This window comes from Narcine bancroftii, chromosome 2 (genome assembly GCF_036971445.1).
Source record: "Narcine bancroftii isolate sNarBan1 chromosome 2, sNarBan1.hap1, whole genome shotgun sequence".
Taxonomy (NCBI): Eukaryota; Metazoa; Chordata; class Chondrichthyes; order Torpediniformes; family Narcinidae; genus Narcine; species Narcine bancroftii.
Window position 1 is genome coordinate 149,804,519 of NC_091470.1, and position 16,222 is coordinate 149,820,740.

A 16,222-nucleotide genomic window follows, 5' to 3' on the forward strand; every position below is an offset into this window, starting at 1 on the left:
GCAGCTATTGAATGAATGTTATATCAAACTGAATGTTTTGGCTATTTTTAAAGCATCACTAACCTATTGGTTTGGAATGTGTTAATGCCTCTGTTCCAACAGTAGGGAAGATTCAAGTCCAGAACATGCATTTCAGCAACTGTAATTTCTACAAAAGTAAAATGTTGCAGATGCTGGAGATCAGAAATAAAATGCTGTAAAAATTCAGCACATTGGGCAATCTCTGTGGAGAAAGAAAGCATTAATATTTGCATCAAAAATGCATTTCGGAAAAGTTAGAGCAGCTCCTTTCCTAGATCCAATGAAAAATCATCAAACTGAACTAGTACCCTAATTGTGGAAGGCTTCAGGTAAATTCCATTTTTCTCACCATCTTCAAACTTCAGGTTTCCTCACACTATCCAACCATCCTCCATTTGCTAAGGATTGACATGACAATTTAGCAGGTAACTTGATTCTATGGCACTTTCCTACAGGCTAACTTTTTTTCCAAGTGAGAAAGAACTATTCACCAGTCCATAATCAAGAGTGAGAATTACTGTCAACAATTTGGATATTTTACTTTAGATATGTGAGAGGAAACTGTGTATAATTATACTGCTGCACAAGGAAGTTTGGCAGGTCCTTTGTAACAACTGGGTCTACAGCAATGACTCTCAACCTTCCTTTCCCACTCACATACAACTTTCATTGCTTTAGGTGTGATAGAATCGGAAGGGCAAGAGGGGGTGGTGTTGCATTGCTTGTCAGAGAAAATATTACAGTGGTGCTAAGTAAGGCAGGATAGATTAGAGGGCTTGTCCAGTGAGGCTATTTGGGTGGAATTGAGGAATGGGAAAAGGGTAGTTACACACACACACACACACACACACACACACACACACACACACACACACACACACACACACATATATATCTATATACATATAAAAATGAGAGAGGGAGAGAGATGGCTGTGTTAGTGACATTGTTTAAGAAGTATTTTTTTTGTCTTCATATATTTAAGAAAATTGTAAAATATTTTTCAATGTGATGAAACTTTTTGCATATTTTCAATGTTTGTGATTATCAGATTCGGTTTTGACATTTGCAAAACCGGAGGCCTTGATCAGGAACTAGCTTTGGAGACCTAGTTGCTGCCCACAGGTAATTGTGGATGGGGAGGAGTGCACCCAGCCAGACACTCACCTCTGAATAGATTGGAAACCTAAACAGCTGGATGGGGTTCAGGTGGAGCTGGGCTAAATCATCCTCATTTGCTCGTGGTTCTTTGTGTTGTGGTCCAAACTTGCTCTTTCTGTTGATGGGTTGAGGATAATCAAACCAGCCAACTCAGGATTTAAGAACCACTCAGTAAATATTTCTCGTAATTCAAATTTAGTTGTAAAACTCATACTGTTTAGACTTATTTTCTGAAACCATTTCTTTAATTAGGAAATAAACAACTATCTTTTGTATAATATGGCCCTATATTCCTATTATTGCAAAGTGTTAAATCTTGTCAGATTTATTTAGTAACTCCTTAAAGCTTTCAGCACAGAAACGTAAACTCACCAGGTATATCAACCTGGTGCACCAGACACAAGCAGGAAGAGCATTTGTCAGTCAGGTAAATATTTATAATCTTAAGACAAAATATTGTCTTTTATTTCCGATATATTGGAACCTCCATTTAATTTTAAACTGTGAAACCTATCTTTTGTTTCAACATTCTGTGACCAAATTATGTTCAAACTTGGTCAACTTTTCATTCTCAAGGAAGCTGACAATACAAGTAGATATAGAAGCACGGATAATTCATATATGAATATGCAACATAGTGTAGAAAAAGAAATAACATTTTCCTTCCCCCTGCTCTCTTTCCCTCCTGTAAAGTAGAGAGATCAGTCCTCTTTTCTATAACAACTTAAAAATAGCTTCATCTCTAAGGTTGGGCTGTGGCTCAATAGATAGTTCTCTCACCTCTGCAAAACCATATAACCATATAACCATTTATGGAGCGGAAACAGGCCATGTTGGCCGTTCGAGTCCGCACCAGTTCACTGATTTTGTGCGTCACGTTCTTCTTCTTCTTAACCAGGGTCTCAATATCTCTTGAAAACCAAGGTTCCATACACATTCTGTACATCTTACCTGTAATTCAGATCCTTTATATAAAGTTTGGGGGTTGAAGCCCTGATCTGGAACATTGAGTATAAAGGTTTGGGCTGGCCACCAAATACACTTCTAAGAGGAGGCTGCTTTGTGGAAGAAACATTAAGCTGATGACCCATGTGTTCTTTGCAGTGTATGCTGGAGGGGTTCCTGACATTTTGGCCAATATTCTTCTCTCAATTAACCTAACCAAAACAGTCTACTTGACCAATGTCACAAGCTTGCTCTGTGCAGATTGATTTCCATTTCTCCTGGTTATAATACAGACAACGCGCTAAAAATGACACTTTGATGGCTGTGAAGTGCTTTGGACAACCTGAATTATATAATGCAAATCCTTATTTCCTTCTACTAAAGTTAGCTAAATGGTTACTTTAGAGGAAACCCACACAGACATGGGAAGAATGAACAAACCCCTTAAGGACAGCGCCAGATTTGAACCTGCATCACTGGTACTGTAATAGCATCACATTAACCGCTACCCTAACTGTGCCACACTTATACAATTTTAATTAAAAAATTAAAACAAATAGCTGGCAACTTCTGCAAGACAAATAACCAGCTAATTGTTACTGACAAAAATATCATAATGGCTATATAATAACAAGAAAAGCAGTCATTTTGTTGAGCTAAAGAAATAACAAATAAGCGTGATTGGCAAGGACCAGAAAAATTTAAGATTCAGTAAGATAAAGCAGATTTCTTCCCAGGAAATAATCTGATCTATTCTGGACATTGTGACTGTTTGTGTGAGAACAGACTGTTGTTTCTTTCATGTTTACTCTAGCCCTGGGCTCCAGCTGTATCCCACCATGTTTCATAAGATGCCACCTTCACAGTCAAGTGAAATTCCAAAACTTTGACAGAGAAAAAGCATATGGAGAACATCCAATGTTCCACGAAGGAAGGTTGGTATGGGATGAAATGTCTGCCATATTGAGCTAAACATCTCAGTCACTCAACCAGCATGACTCACTGACCACAGGGCTACAAAGCCCAGATGAATATTATTATTGTCTCTGTAAAATAAATAAAGGTTTTCAAATGAAATTGTTTGACAAGACAGCATTTACAAATATATGTATGAGTTTTACCAAACTACCTTGGTGTGCACTGTCCCAGCTTATCAACAGCTACACACTCCAACAGCTTCACTTCAAGGTTAATCTGGACTCTTAGCTTCCAAATTTATTTTTTAAGCAGATTGACTTTATTTCATATAGTACTCCTTGCTTCTTTGCTAGATTCTCACACTCACATTTCAGTTGTCAACATCTCCTAAATGTTGCCCTGTATATTTCAGTTGGGGTGTAGACTTCACAGCTAGTGTCAGCTCCCAGCCAGGGTTGCCTGCTCTTTCTGCGAGGATGCTGCTACCCAATTCTCCTCTCTCTGCAAGACAATGATGAGATTTACCTCTTCTGCTTCCAGTTAGCTCAGAGACTTAGACCAGAGTCTCCATTTGTGATCAGAAGGTACTCAGCCTTCTTGTGTTGATTTGTGATACTCCAGGCACTCAACTTTATTAATACTCAATCAGTATGAGCCATTCATTGTGCACAGATGTTATTTATTATTCCACACATACTACTGTGCTCTCATTAAGTGACTTGTATGTATGGAAATTTAATCTTTATCTAAGCCCAATGCACTGATTTCCTGCATTATTTGGTCCAAATACAGTACACCCACAGGAATTTATTTGTCCTGAAAATCTGAGAGATAATCAGGAATTTGTGGTCTTGGTAAATGTTGTTTTGCCTTGAATTGCTTTGTTCTAAGAGGGCTGTCATTTATTAACCTTTACTTTATAATGTGTCAAGTATTATGAAGTGAGAACATAGCATTGCTCTGGAAAGTTGTGGCCAAGCCAAATAAAAACTTATTTGCGATTCTAAATGGCAGATGGAATAGGAAGGTTTCTGCTGTGGTTGGGTGAATCCAATTTTCATCATTCCTCCCATTCACAATAGTTGGAGCTCTTGGTCTACAAAAGTACATGGGCCTTTTCTCAATTGCAAAGCAAACTAAATTATGCTTCAGTGCACAGTCTCAGATACACCCAATTTGGAAATCTCTGTTGAGTTTTGGCCATCCCACTTGAGAAGAGATAAAGTGCCCTTTCCAGCAGAGGTTGGGGCAGAGGGAGGAGAACAATTGAATCACTATTTCTATTTTATTATGCTGTATCTAAGAGAATTAATTAAAGATTGGCTCAAGTCAGTTTTTATATTTTGGATGATAGGTTGAAAAGTTGATGTTTGACTAGAGCCCAGAGATAGGCAGAAGAAACCATTTGCGATGGTGGGAGTGGGCTGGCTATTGTTTGGTGGGTGTCAGATATCAAAAATAATGAGCATAAACCTTGAAAGAGGAATAAACTCAGGCAATGTTGAACCACACAGATCATGATTAATCTGGAATTTTCTTTCCCAAATGCTGTGGGTACCACTGTCCCTTTTCAGTTGAGTTTATGGGGAACTGAGGCTGCATGCCTCTGGAAAGGGTTTCAAGCTTGTTTGAACCTGGGATATGGGTGATCAAACGATTGTGGGAATGCTGGATTGAGCTTTCTAGGGATTTAGTGACAACATCTTTTCGGAGAGGAAGTGTGAGTCTTATGGCTCTCTGATACCTTTCATGTCCCCTCACAGCAAATCACACTTCCTGCTCAGAGAGATGCATCATGAACTTTCACATCAATAAAAGCCAGGAAATGAGTGGTCTGGTAATTCCAGAATTTGGATTAAAAGGAAGAAAAAATATCACAATCCAATCCAACAAGGTTTGAGGTGCTTGAACAAACCCACACTAAGAAAGAATCATTCACAACTGTGGGAAGTGTCAAAGCATTTTATATCAAGTGAAATACATCTGTTGCATTGTAGAAATACTACATCAAAGATGCACGCAGCAAATAATAATGATATATTTTATGATATAATTACATGGGTGCTGCTGGAGAGGCAGAAAAAGTACTTGCAAGGGAGCACGGCAAGTGTGCTGCAGTAGAGGCAGTGCAGTTGTGAAAGTGAGAGGAGCAGCTATGGCAGCAAAGGCCCGTGCAAACAGAGAGAGCAGACCTGAGCCAGTATAGTCATAGTACTATCACTAGAGTGACAGTCCTGTCCGATTCCCATTGGGAAGCCACTGGTAATTTTGATCTAAATTTTAAAATATAAATTTAGACATACAGTATGGTAACAGGCCATTTCGGCCCATGAGTCTGTGCCACCCAATTTACATTCAATTAGTCTACACCTCCAGTATGTTTCAAATGGTGGGAGGAAACCAGAGCCCCTGGGTAAAACCCATGATGACTCGGGGAAAAGGTACAAACTCCTTACACAGTGCAGGATTTGAACCCTTGTCCCAATTGCTGGTGCTGTAAAAACACTATGCTAACCGCTACACCAATCATGGCGCCCAGTGAATAATTGGGCAGCTCAGGCTCATTGGCCAAAAGGGCCTGTTACCATGCTGTATGTCTGAAAAAAATGGTGCATGGCAATGTTTTGCAAGCTGCCTGCATGATACACTGCACTAAGTTTACATTGCATGTTTGTGCACATATCAATAAATAATTCAATTCAATTATTTATGCCAACTTGAGCAGTTTAAAGTCTTATTTAAAGGACAACAAACCCAGCAATATGATACATCCTCTGTAAGATACTGAATTGTCAATCTAGATTATGTGCTCAAATCTCTACAGGGCAATATATCAACTTTTTCCAAAAAGGGAGAAAATGTTTCTTGGTTTCTGTGGTCTCAAAACAGTTCAAATATAGAACCCAGAAGGAAAATGCCAGTGGGGTTGAATTATACAAGCCCTTGATCCATGGATCCATTGCAACATGAGGAGAACAGATATACTGTGAGTGTCCAGAGAAATTCCCCTCTCCAGTCCTCCCAATTACCCCCACTCGGTACTTCAGTTCTGCCAACACTAGCCCCGTTCCCCCCCATCCCAACTCATCACCAGCTCTCTCTTGAACATACAGGTAGCAGTGTTTAGAATAGACAGTCATTGCTGGAAGGCACTAACTCAGAAAACTTAGGCTTAGTTGAGTGCCAGTAATTTCAGGACATTCCAATCTGGTACAATTAGAGTTTGAGGAAACCCAGCCAGAAATCACTTGTAAAATATGTAAGTGAATCACTGCAGAGAGTCTGAAACTGAACATTTTAACAGTGTTCATATTCAAGGAATCAATCAGGATATTTATTATAAAATTGGAAAGTATTTTTGGAAATTGATATTGCAATAAAATTATGTAAATCAGATTCAAGTACAATACTACCACAGCGATTGTAAAAGGAGAAGATGGGAAAGGATGGGCCATGAGAATGCTTGAAGCATCTCATTTCAAGCTAACCAAAGCAAATTCAGTCCAATGAAAATTATGGGAATCTCAGGATTAGATCAATCTAGCATCCACATGAGTGAGGCAAAAATCCAGCATTACAGTCAGACAAAAACCTATTGCATAGAAACGAATCTAAGCTTGCCACCATTGATGATTGACTAGTAGCACTGTTGCACAGGAGCACTTGAATTGTTGTTCAATCGAGGAAGTTCATCCCAAGTTCAATTCTCAGCCACCGCTGCCTCTCCTTGCACAATGACATCTTCGATTATCCTTCCCAGAAATGGAGAGTGCTAATCCAAAATCTTAAAATCACAATGTCCCACAGACACGCAAGAGACAGGGCGCAGAGATGAGACAATGACAGAGTCCTGGCTCTTTCTTTGCCCACAGCCCATTTTGAAAACAAATCAGAAACTGTGGAATATGATGAATGCTCTCCAGTCCTGGCTCTCTTTTGTCTAACATCTGTCTGCAACTGAACAAGAACTCAAGCCACAAACTTATACTTATAGCGTGAGTTATTTAATGTGATTATATTTAATGGCTTTGTGAAGCTAATGTCGTGCCTCACGAGCCTAATTGAGTTTTTTGAGGAGGTAACAAAACAAAAGGGAGTAGGGCAGTAGATGTGGTCTATATAAATTTTAGTAACACATTTGACAAGGTCCCACATGAGGGACTCGTTCAGAAAGTCATGAGGCATGGGATCATGGAACATTACCTGTGTGGATAAAAAATTGGCTTGCATGTAAAAAGCAGAGTAGTAGTGGAAGGAAAGTACCTGGAGGTCAGTGACGAATGGAGTTCCATAAGGAACTCTGGGACCCCTGCTCTTTGTGATTTTTATTAATGATCTAGATAAGGAGGCATAAGGATGAGTCAGAAAGTTTGAAGATAAACGAAGGTTGAAGGAGATGTGGATGATGCTGAAGGTTGTCGTAGATTACAAAAGGATATAGACAGGGGGAAAAGTTGCATAGAGAAGTGGCAGATGGAGTTCAATCGGCTAAGTGTGAGGTGATGCATTTTGGAAGGACTAACTAGAAGGCTGAGAACAGGGTTAATAGTTGGTTACTTAAGAGTGTGGATGAACAGATGGGCCTTGGGGACCAAATCCATACATCCCCTCAAGGACACTGTGCATGTTGATAGGATAGTTAAGAAGGCCTGGGATGTTAGGCTTCATTAATGGGGGGATTGAGTTCAAGAGTCAAGAGGTCATGGTGCAACTCTACAAATCTCTGGTTAGACCACACTTAGAATATTGTGTTCAGTTCTGATCACCTTATTATAGGAAGGATGTGGAAGCTATAGAGAGGGTGCAGAGGAGATTTACCAGGATGCTGTCTGGATTGGAAATTATGTCTTATGCGGCAAGGTTGTCAGAGCTGGGACTTTTCTCTTTGGAACAATGAGAAGAGAAGTTTATGAGGGGCAAAGATAGGGTGGACAGCACCGTCTTTTTTCAAGGGCAGAAATAGCAAACACAAGAGGACACGTGTACAAAGTGAAGGGAAGGAAGTTAGGGAAGACATTGGGGTAAGTTTTTTTTTACACAGAGAATTGTGGATGCCTGGAATGCCTTGCCAGGGATGGTGATGAAGGCTGAAAGATTGGGGGCATTTAAGAGACTCTTAGACAGGCACATGGATGGAAGAAAAATAGAGGGTTACGAGGTAGAGAGGGTTTCAAATTTTTTTAAGGAATAAAAGGGTCAGCACAACATTGAGGGCCAAAGGGACTGTACTGTGCTGTAGTGATCTATGTGGTAGATGTTCTGATTTGCTCCTACATCCCAAGAAGTAACAAGGTGGTAGGTTAATTGGCCACTGTAAAATGCTGGGTGATGGAATAGTTAATGGGAATATGCAGGGAGGAATAAGATAGTGTAGGATAAGAGTAAATGGAGGGGTTGATGTTTGAAACAGACATAGTGGGCAAGAGGGCATGTTTCAGTGCTGTACAATTCCATGACTCGAAAAGGGGGACTTTGGGGTGGAGTCCTCTCATCTGAACAGGTGGCCTATTGTAAAGTGAGATCAACATCAAAAGTAAATACAGAATGAAGTGAATGCAGCTCAGAACAGAACAAAAACTTCCCTTCCCTCCACAGATTCCATCTGTATCTCACGCTGCCTAGGAAAGGCAGCCAACACACTGAAAGACCTGTCGCAGCCCAGCCACACTCTCTTTTCCCTCCTCCTAATGGGAAGAAGGCTTAAGTGGGTGAAAGTGCACAACAACAGGATTCAAGGCAGTCTCTTCCCTACAGCCGTCAGGCACCTGTGTGAACCCCATAAATAGTGCTGTCATGCTGCCCTTGTTTGGTGCTAATCAAACTTCATTTTCATTGTAATCCTGCGCTCTGTAAATTGTATTCTTTACACGACTATATGTACTGCTAGAAATAGCCTGTTGGATTGTTTGCAGAAGAACCCTTTTCTTTACTGGGAATTTTGCGAAATAAACAAATTTAAACTTAAAGAAAGAATTAATATTTCCAATTGTTGAGTCATGAGTCTAGAAATTCCAAATTATTCCAAATCATGCATAACAAAAAGTACTGAGGAATTTCCAGGTCATTATTGAAAACTTAGAGCCAGAAATTAAAGTAGAAAACACTCAACAAAGGAAGTGAGACAAGTTTTGGACTCCCTTCCCCAGAAAACAATCGACTCTGGGGTCATTGGTTATATTAATCTTAAAATCAATAATTTTTTGTTAAACACATTTATCAAAGGACATGAGGAAAAAGCAGGTTTACGAATTTAGTTCACGAATCAGCCTTTGAATTTCAGTATGCTTGAGGTGTTAAATGGCATATACCCAGCCCCGTGTAAAGCCAAGCTCTCTGCTCGCCTCACTCCAGGCCCCTGCGGGAGATCCCTGAGAGGAATACAGGAGTTCTAGTGTGCTCGTTAAGGAGCAGCAAAGGCCATCTCCATTTTAGGCTTGGGTTTGCTGCTTTGAGTTTCAGAGGTGCCGAGGAATAAAGGGGGAGAGGTTGGAATCATAGGCATAATTAGGTGGGGCTGAGGTGGGGTGGTAGTTCTGTTCGATCAAGGGGAATTATTTGGAAGTGCAATGAGCTTTTGGAGATCAAAGGGTCGAGATAGACAGAAGGGTCAGAGGTCAGGAGTTTGGGCTGAGGAATAGAAGGTAAGAGCAGAACTTAGTGGGGTCCCAGCCCAGTGGTGCACTACAAGGACTGAATTACTCTGGAAAACCCCACGATGGTCACTCCCAGCAATGCATGGAAACTTCCCCTGCGAAATTCCTAAAGGAAAATTTCTCTGGAAATGGTGCGTGTTTGATGCAGAAGAAGCATCAACCTCAGAAGTATGACAAGAAGTGCCCAGCTGAATTCCTAGAGACACACAAATCCACCAGGCAATGCCTGTTCTCACAATTCTCTCTGTAGCAAATCCATCTCCATTCACACTGCCCTCGAAGGCAATTAAATTCTAAGCCAATGAGCTTCCTTGCCTGCAAACCTATTTTAGCCAATCTTCCTTCTCTTGGTCCACCCCTTCACAGGTAATCTGTCATCACCAATTTTGGTCCACTGGGAGTGCAAGTCCTGTGGACCATGAATGTTCTGGTCCCTGAGGCTTTGACTGTGTGGCTGAGAATGTGCCCACCTGTTGCACAAAAGGTATCTTTTCATTAGTCAAACATGTCAAAAATATTTGTCTCCTGAAGCTGTTCAATTACAGGAATCAGCTAATTTCATGCTTCATCTCTCTGCAGTCCAAATATACATTGAGATTAGTAGCTAGAGAGGGAAGGGGGATCCGAGCACTCTTGATAATAATTCTTGCTGCATTTTTCATCAGTAGACAGGCTTGGTGGACAGCAACTGAGAGAAGCTGAGCAGAGATTAGCATCTTACCTTTGGCAAAGATTTTGCATTCATCCCTCATCCATCTTGTCCTTACACAACAGGCTGTAAACCCAGTCACATGGAGATCATACCACTCTCCCAGCTGAGTGTCAGCAACCCTCCAATAGACCTGTAGTCCAAAAATGGACTCAGTCCCAATGTAATCTCTGGAGACCAGGACTTAAGTCCACACACCACGAGTTCAGATCTTGAGCTACCAGCTGAACCATGTGACATTCAACATGCACATCACATTTACATTGTCCTTGAGATCAACCCGCTATCAAACAAAAACTACATTCAAAGGTTTAGAACATAAAACACTACAGTACAGTACAGACCCTTTGGCCCTCGATGTTGTGCCAAGCCATATATTCCTTTAAAATAAGTACTAAACCCCCCATACCTCATAACCCTCTATTTTTATTCCATCTATGTGCCTGCCTAAGAGTCTCTTCAATGCCCCTAATGTTTCAGCCTCCACCATCATCCCTGCCAAGGCACTCCAGGCAGGCACACACTTATCCCTGATATCTCCCCTAAAATTCCCTCCCTTCACTTGGTCCATATATCCTCTGGTGTTTGCTACTTCCACCCTGAGAAAAAGGAGCTGGCTGTCCACCTCATCTATGCCTCTCAGAATCTTGTAGACCTCTATTGTCTCCTCTCATCTTTCTTCACTCCAAGAGAAAGTAAACACCCCATCTATGCACTGGGATTAATAATGTACTGGCTTCAAAACAGGATCAATGCACAAGACCAGTTTCATTCCAAGATTGATAAGCTTACCAATATTGATTTGCACCCAGGATTGATACACACATCAGCTTCTCACTGGAATCAATACAAACAGTTGCCTCACAATAGTTCAAATCATATGCTACTTGACCATTGAGTTCTTTCAGATTTCAGCATCTGCAATATCTTGTCTCTTCTATAGACTGAATCATTTGAAACAGTATGATTCAGGCAGAAGGTTGATTAGGATCTAAAGTTAGATCTGGGTTTCTTCCATACATTCTTATTATATTAAAACCTTGTGTATTTATTCAGCCTCAATTTTATCTTCCAGGCATTTCCTCCTCAATCACAACTAGTTCTATCCCTGACATCAATACCAGAGGCTGTAGGTCAACGTTGTGTCTGCCAATCCACCAGGAACTAGCTCTCAATATGTCAGGGAAGACTGATTGGGATTGTACTCACTTCCTCTGAGTGGGTACAATTGTATTCAGCACAGCTCCTCTCAGATTTAGCAATGATAAATGGGGGAACCTTAACAACCTTCTCAATCACCCTTGGCAAAGGGACGTGAGGATTGAGTTTACTCTGCAATAATTCAAAGTACACATTCAGAATCAATGTCATTACTTAACTACTGAACTACAATAACAGAATTATTTGAACATAGCCTGCAACTTCAAATATTTTCAAACAAGGACACACAGAAAGAATTACACAGAACTTCAGAACACAGACTCCATCCTTTCAGGCTAGTTGATCCATGCTGGTCCCTCTGCTTCATTAAAACTGCTCCCAATTCACCACATCACACTCTCTCAGTACATCCTTTGTCTATGAAGTAATGCCACATTTTCACGTTTACAGAGGGGAGGTTCACTTGCACGGATCATGGGGCAAGGGGTTAGGTCTATAGATGGACACCCAACCTCTGATTCAGACCATCTGTGAGGTAGGGCCATGATACTTTAAACAATCATTAAATATATTGAAAATAAGGGGATCCTAACAAGCAGATTTAAAGGTTCAACATGAAGCATAAATCTGAGGGGGGAGGGTAAAATGAGAGGAAGTACATATAATTATGAGAGGTAGAGAGAGAGAGAAGATAGTCAGTCTTTTTTCCTGGATGGCAATATAAAATACTAAAAAGCATAGCTTTAATATGAGAGGAGGAAAGTTCAAAAAAAAGGTTAACGCTCCATGTTTTATATTTACAGAGAGTAGTAGATGCCTGGAGCATGCTGCCAGGGGACCATGTTGAAGCAGATATGACAACAGCGTTTAAGAGGTATTTAGACAGACATGGACAGAGAGGAAATGACGGATATGGGATGTTGTAATTAGCATCATGGTTGGCACAGACATTGTAAGCTGAAGGGCCTGTACCCATGCTGTAGCATTCTAGGTGCCACATTCTATGAACAGAAATGGGCTGTACTGCCTCTTACAGAACTGCAGAGACTCATTGGTGTATCGAGTCTGCAATACTCACCAATACAAGTGCGGCCATCAGTGTGAAGTCGGAAGCCTGATTTACACTCACAGTAATGTGATTCCTGGGTATTTATGCATTTGTGCTGACAACCACCATTATGGACTTGGCACTCATCCACATCTGCAGAGATGAGAGGGAGGATAAAATTAATTGTTAGTCATTAGAGTGAGAATTGGTCATTGTGTACAGAAGATAATGCACTGAATATTGGATAGGACAATGTAGCTTGTAGCTGTGCCAAATCTATTCAATTGCTACTGAGTCACAAATACTGTATGTACCTATGTGCGAGGTCTGTAGTCAGTTACACGTGCTATATCACTATCAGTGGCACCCTGTCATCCATGTAAGATGCACTTGAGATTGTCTGCACTGGTGCCAGTGGCAGACCTGTATCAATTCCAAACCATAACTAGGGACACAAACTGTGAGACATCCACAGCTAAGTATAAGATCTGAGCAGTTGATGAAGTTTGGAGTGAAACACGAACGTCTGCAGATGCTGTGATTGTGAGGGAAACACAGAGATGCTGGAAGAACCCAGCAGGTCTCGTAGCATCGGTAGGAGGTACAGATGTATATCCCATTAGCCTCTCTGCTAATTCACTTGAACTGCTCAGTACTCATTTACCTGGGTAAGCAACAGATTTAGTTTGCTTCATTCCACCAACATTGATTAGATTTGTAGCCCCCCAAAAATCAGCGAGTAAAGGACCAGCAGGGATTCACAAGCTAGGGCTGAGGTGTAAAAACACATACAATGAGATTGTCTGCTGAAGCATTGATGTTATAATGCTGTCACTCGATACATGGCAAACCTGTGCTTCAATGACATATTCAAGTGAACTGAGACCCTATAGAGTGCTGTAGGACCCAGGTTATGTGATGAATAAATGTTACTCCCTCTAATCCAGGAAGGCCAGCCTGTAATATAGTTCTCTCTGTTGTTAGCTGAGGTCCAGAAATTTGAGCAGCAAATCCTGATTAGGCAGAGGATCCTTCTCAGTCCAGTACCCTGTTCATCTTCTCCTATATATTTTATAACATTTTTGTTACTAATAGACTAATGTGCTTAAGAAAACTAATCAAACTTTTTTTTTAAAGTGCAGTGCTCAAGATTTTCTTTTTAAAGGCACAGCCCAGGATTGTAATCTCCAATTCCTGAACACTTTGGGTTATGAGATCAGAGAGACAAAATTTCAAATCGAGAAAAAGACATCGTCTTGCGTTAGCTCAGACACTGTGGAATAACGTCCCACATTTTTGACAGGAGTCAAGAGGAAAAGGTTAGTTTAACTTTTCAAAGCTTGCACCTCCAACACTGCCTCACACTCTCAGTCCTGCACCTAAACAATAGCATATTTCATGTGTTCAGAGGCAAGAGGGATGTCCACTGACATCCATCTGGGAATTACTTAGGCTGGAAGCTGCTGCAGAAGTAACTCTGCACCACTCTCTGGTAAAAAAATTTTTTGGAGGGAAAGCAGATACAGCACATTTGTCTCATTTGGTAAGATTTCATCAGAAATTGATAAATGCAAACAAAATTTATACATTGGTTTAAAGACAAAGGTTACTCCATTTGATATCTCCTCCCAATCCCACAGGATGCCTGTGCCAACCAAAGAGATATAAAGCATGCCAAACACAGGACTTGCCTTCCAAGTTTAATGCATGTTGGGTTATGTTTTGAGTAGCCACAAGCCACTGATGTTAGTGGAAAGGTTTTAACATGAAGTATGTGCTGTGACAAAGCTAATAGCCTGGAGTAATGTAGCATCTTACTAATATTCTACCATTCATTGTAAGCTTGCTTGTTTGTTACTTTTCAACCATAATGTCCAGACAATATTTCATACCTTTTACCCCCTCCTCATGGCAGTTAAGTTACTTATGAGGCACCTATTAAAGTTTTTTGAAATGGGTAGAGCTGAACTTTGAGTAAATTTAAAAATCACTGCTCTTGAAGCAGGGAGGGTGTAGGGCATGTCTTTGGCTTGGCTTCGCGGACGAAGATTTATGGAGGGGGTAGATGTCCACGTCAGCTGCAGGCTCGTTTGTGGCTGACAAGTCCGATGCGGGACAGGCAGACACGGTTGCAGCGGTTGCAGGGGAAAATTGGTCGGTTGGGGTTGGGTGTTGGGTTTTTCCTCCTTTGTCTTTTGTCAGTGAGGTGGGCTCTGCGGTCTTCTTCAAAGGAGGTTGCTGCCCGCCGAACTGTGAGGTGCCAAGATGTACGGTTTGAGGCGAGATAAGCCCACTGGCGGTGGAAAAGTGAGCAGACAACTCAGGTGGAAGGTGTATGGCGTAAGTGGGGTTTCAGGGGATGCAATTTTTGAGGTCATGTTTAAAGAAAGTAAAAGCTGGAAAGCCACTTAAGAGAAATAGTTGGGTGTAAAGGTGATTTAGTAGGTCTTGGTGATAAGTGAAACAATGACCATGTTCAAACCAGGATCAAATATGATGCTGAAGTTGCAAATGGTCTTGATTTAGCCTAAGAAACATCCAGTGAGATGATAGGAAATGGTAGAGACTTTAGACGATGGTGCCAACTGTATTTAATTGGAAGGAGTTTCTGTTCTTTGAGCATTGGATCTGGGTCCATATGCTCCATCACAGTCACCACTTGGACTGCAGAGCTGATGGAATGTATTGAATTATCCAGTTGATAGCTAATAATCCCAGAGCATTGTACAACTATACTAACCCTACATTCTGAAAAATATATATCCGCATTTAAAATATGGCAAATGATGCTTTGGGAAAATTCTCACCAAATAGATGAGTAGTTTGAAAAGAAGGCTCAGCACTTCAAGATGAACAAGTTAGAATACGTCAAGTCATCAAGTTTATTGTCATCTGATTGCACAAGTACAACCTGATGAAACAGCGTTCTCCGGTCCCCAGTACAAAACACGCAGAGACACAACCAGACATAACGCATATAGGCAAACAATACATGAGGACACTGTATGGCCATTCAATTGGATGGGAGTAAATAAATTACCTGACAAAGGCAACAGGTTACAGAAGGAAAAAAAATTCTTCATGTATTGAAAAATCCCCAAACCTTTTACAGCCCATGGATTACTTTTGAAGTTTAGTCACTATTGTTTTGTAAGCAAATATGTCCAAGATCAAACTCATGTTCAGCAAATTCGATCAATCATCAGTCAATTAATTTTATTTGAGGGAGTGAAGTTGGCCCGGACTCTATAATCAGTCTTCTGAATCAGACCACAGAACCACATTAATAACCAGAACAGCCTTAGGTTTAACATATCATCGAACAAATAATAGCTCCAGTAGTGCAGCCCTCCCTCAATCCCACATTGGCCAAGTCTGTCTAAATTATATCATCAAAACCTGCAACTTTCTGTGTGAAAGATGAGTGTTACCAGTTGGGTCAAATGGACACCTTATTAGGAACGTATCCACTTCTGCAGGCTGTTCCCACATGCTTAGCATCTAATTAGTTCTTGGCCATGATCATCAGTAAAGTGCACAGTAATAAAAGCCCACTGACTATGGTTGCACAACAGGCTTGCAATCAGCTGTGGCGCCTTGGAATTT

General features: G+C 40.8%; 1 protein-coding gene across 4 annotated transcripts in view; it reads right to left on the reverse strand.

The window, feature by feature from the left end:
• LOC138754360 (multiple epidermal growth factor-like domains protein 6) overlaps positions 1-16,222 on the reverse strand; it is a 294,761-nt gene that overhangs the window by 84,120 nt on the left and 194,419 nt on the right. For all 4 annotated transcript variants that reach the window (XM_069918534.1, XM_069918531.1, XM_069918533.1 and 1 more), the window contains one exon: positions 12,647-12,769. In XM_069918534.1, coding sequence (XP_069774635.1) covers positions 12,647-12,769 — 123 coding nt within the window. The remainder of the gene's footprint in view (positions 1-12,646; positions 12,770-16,222) is intronic.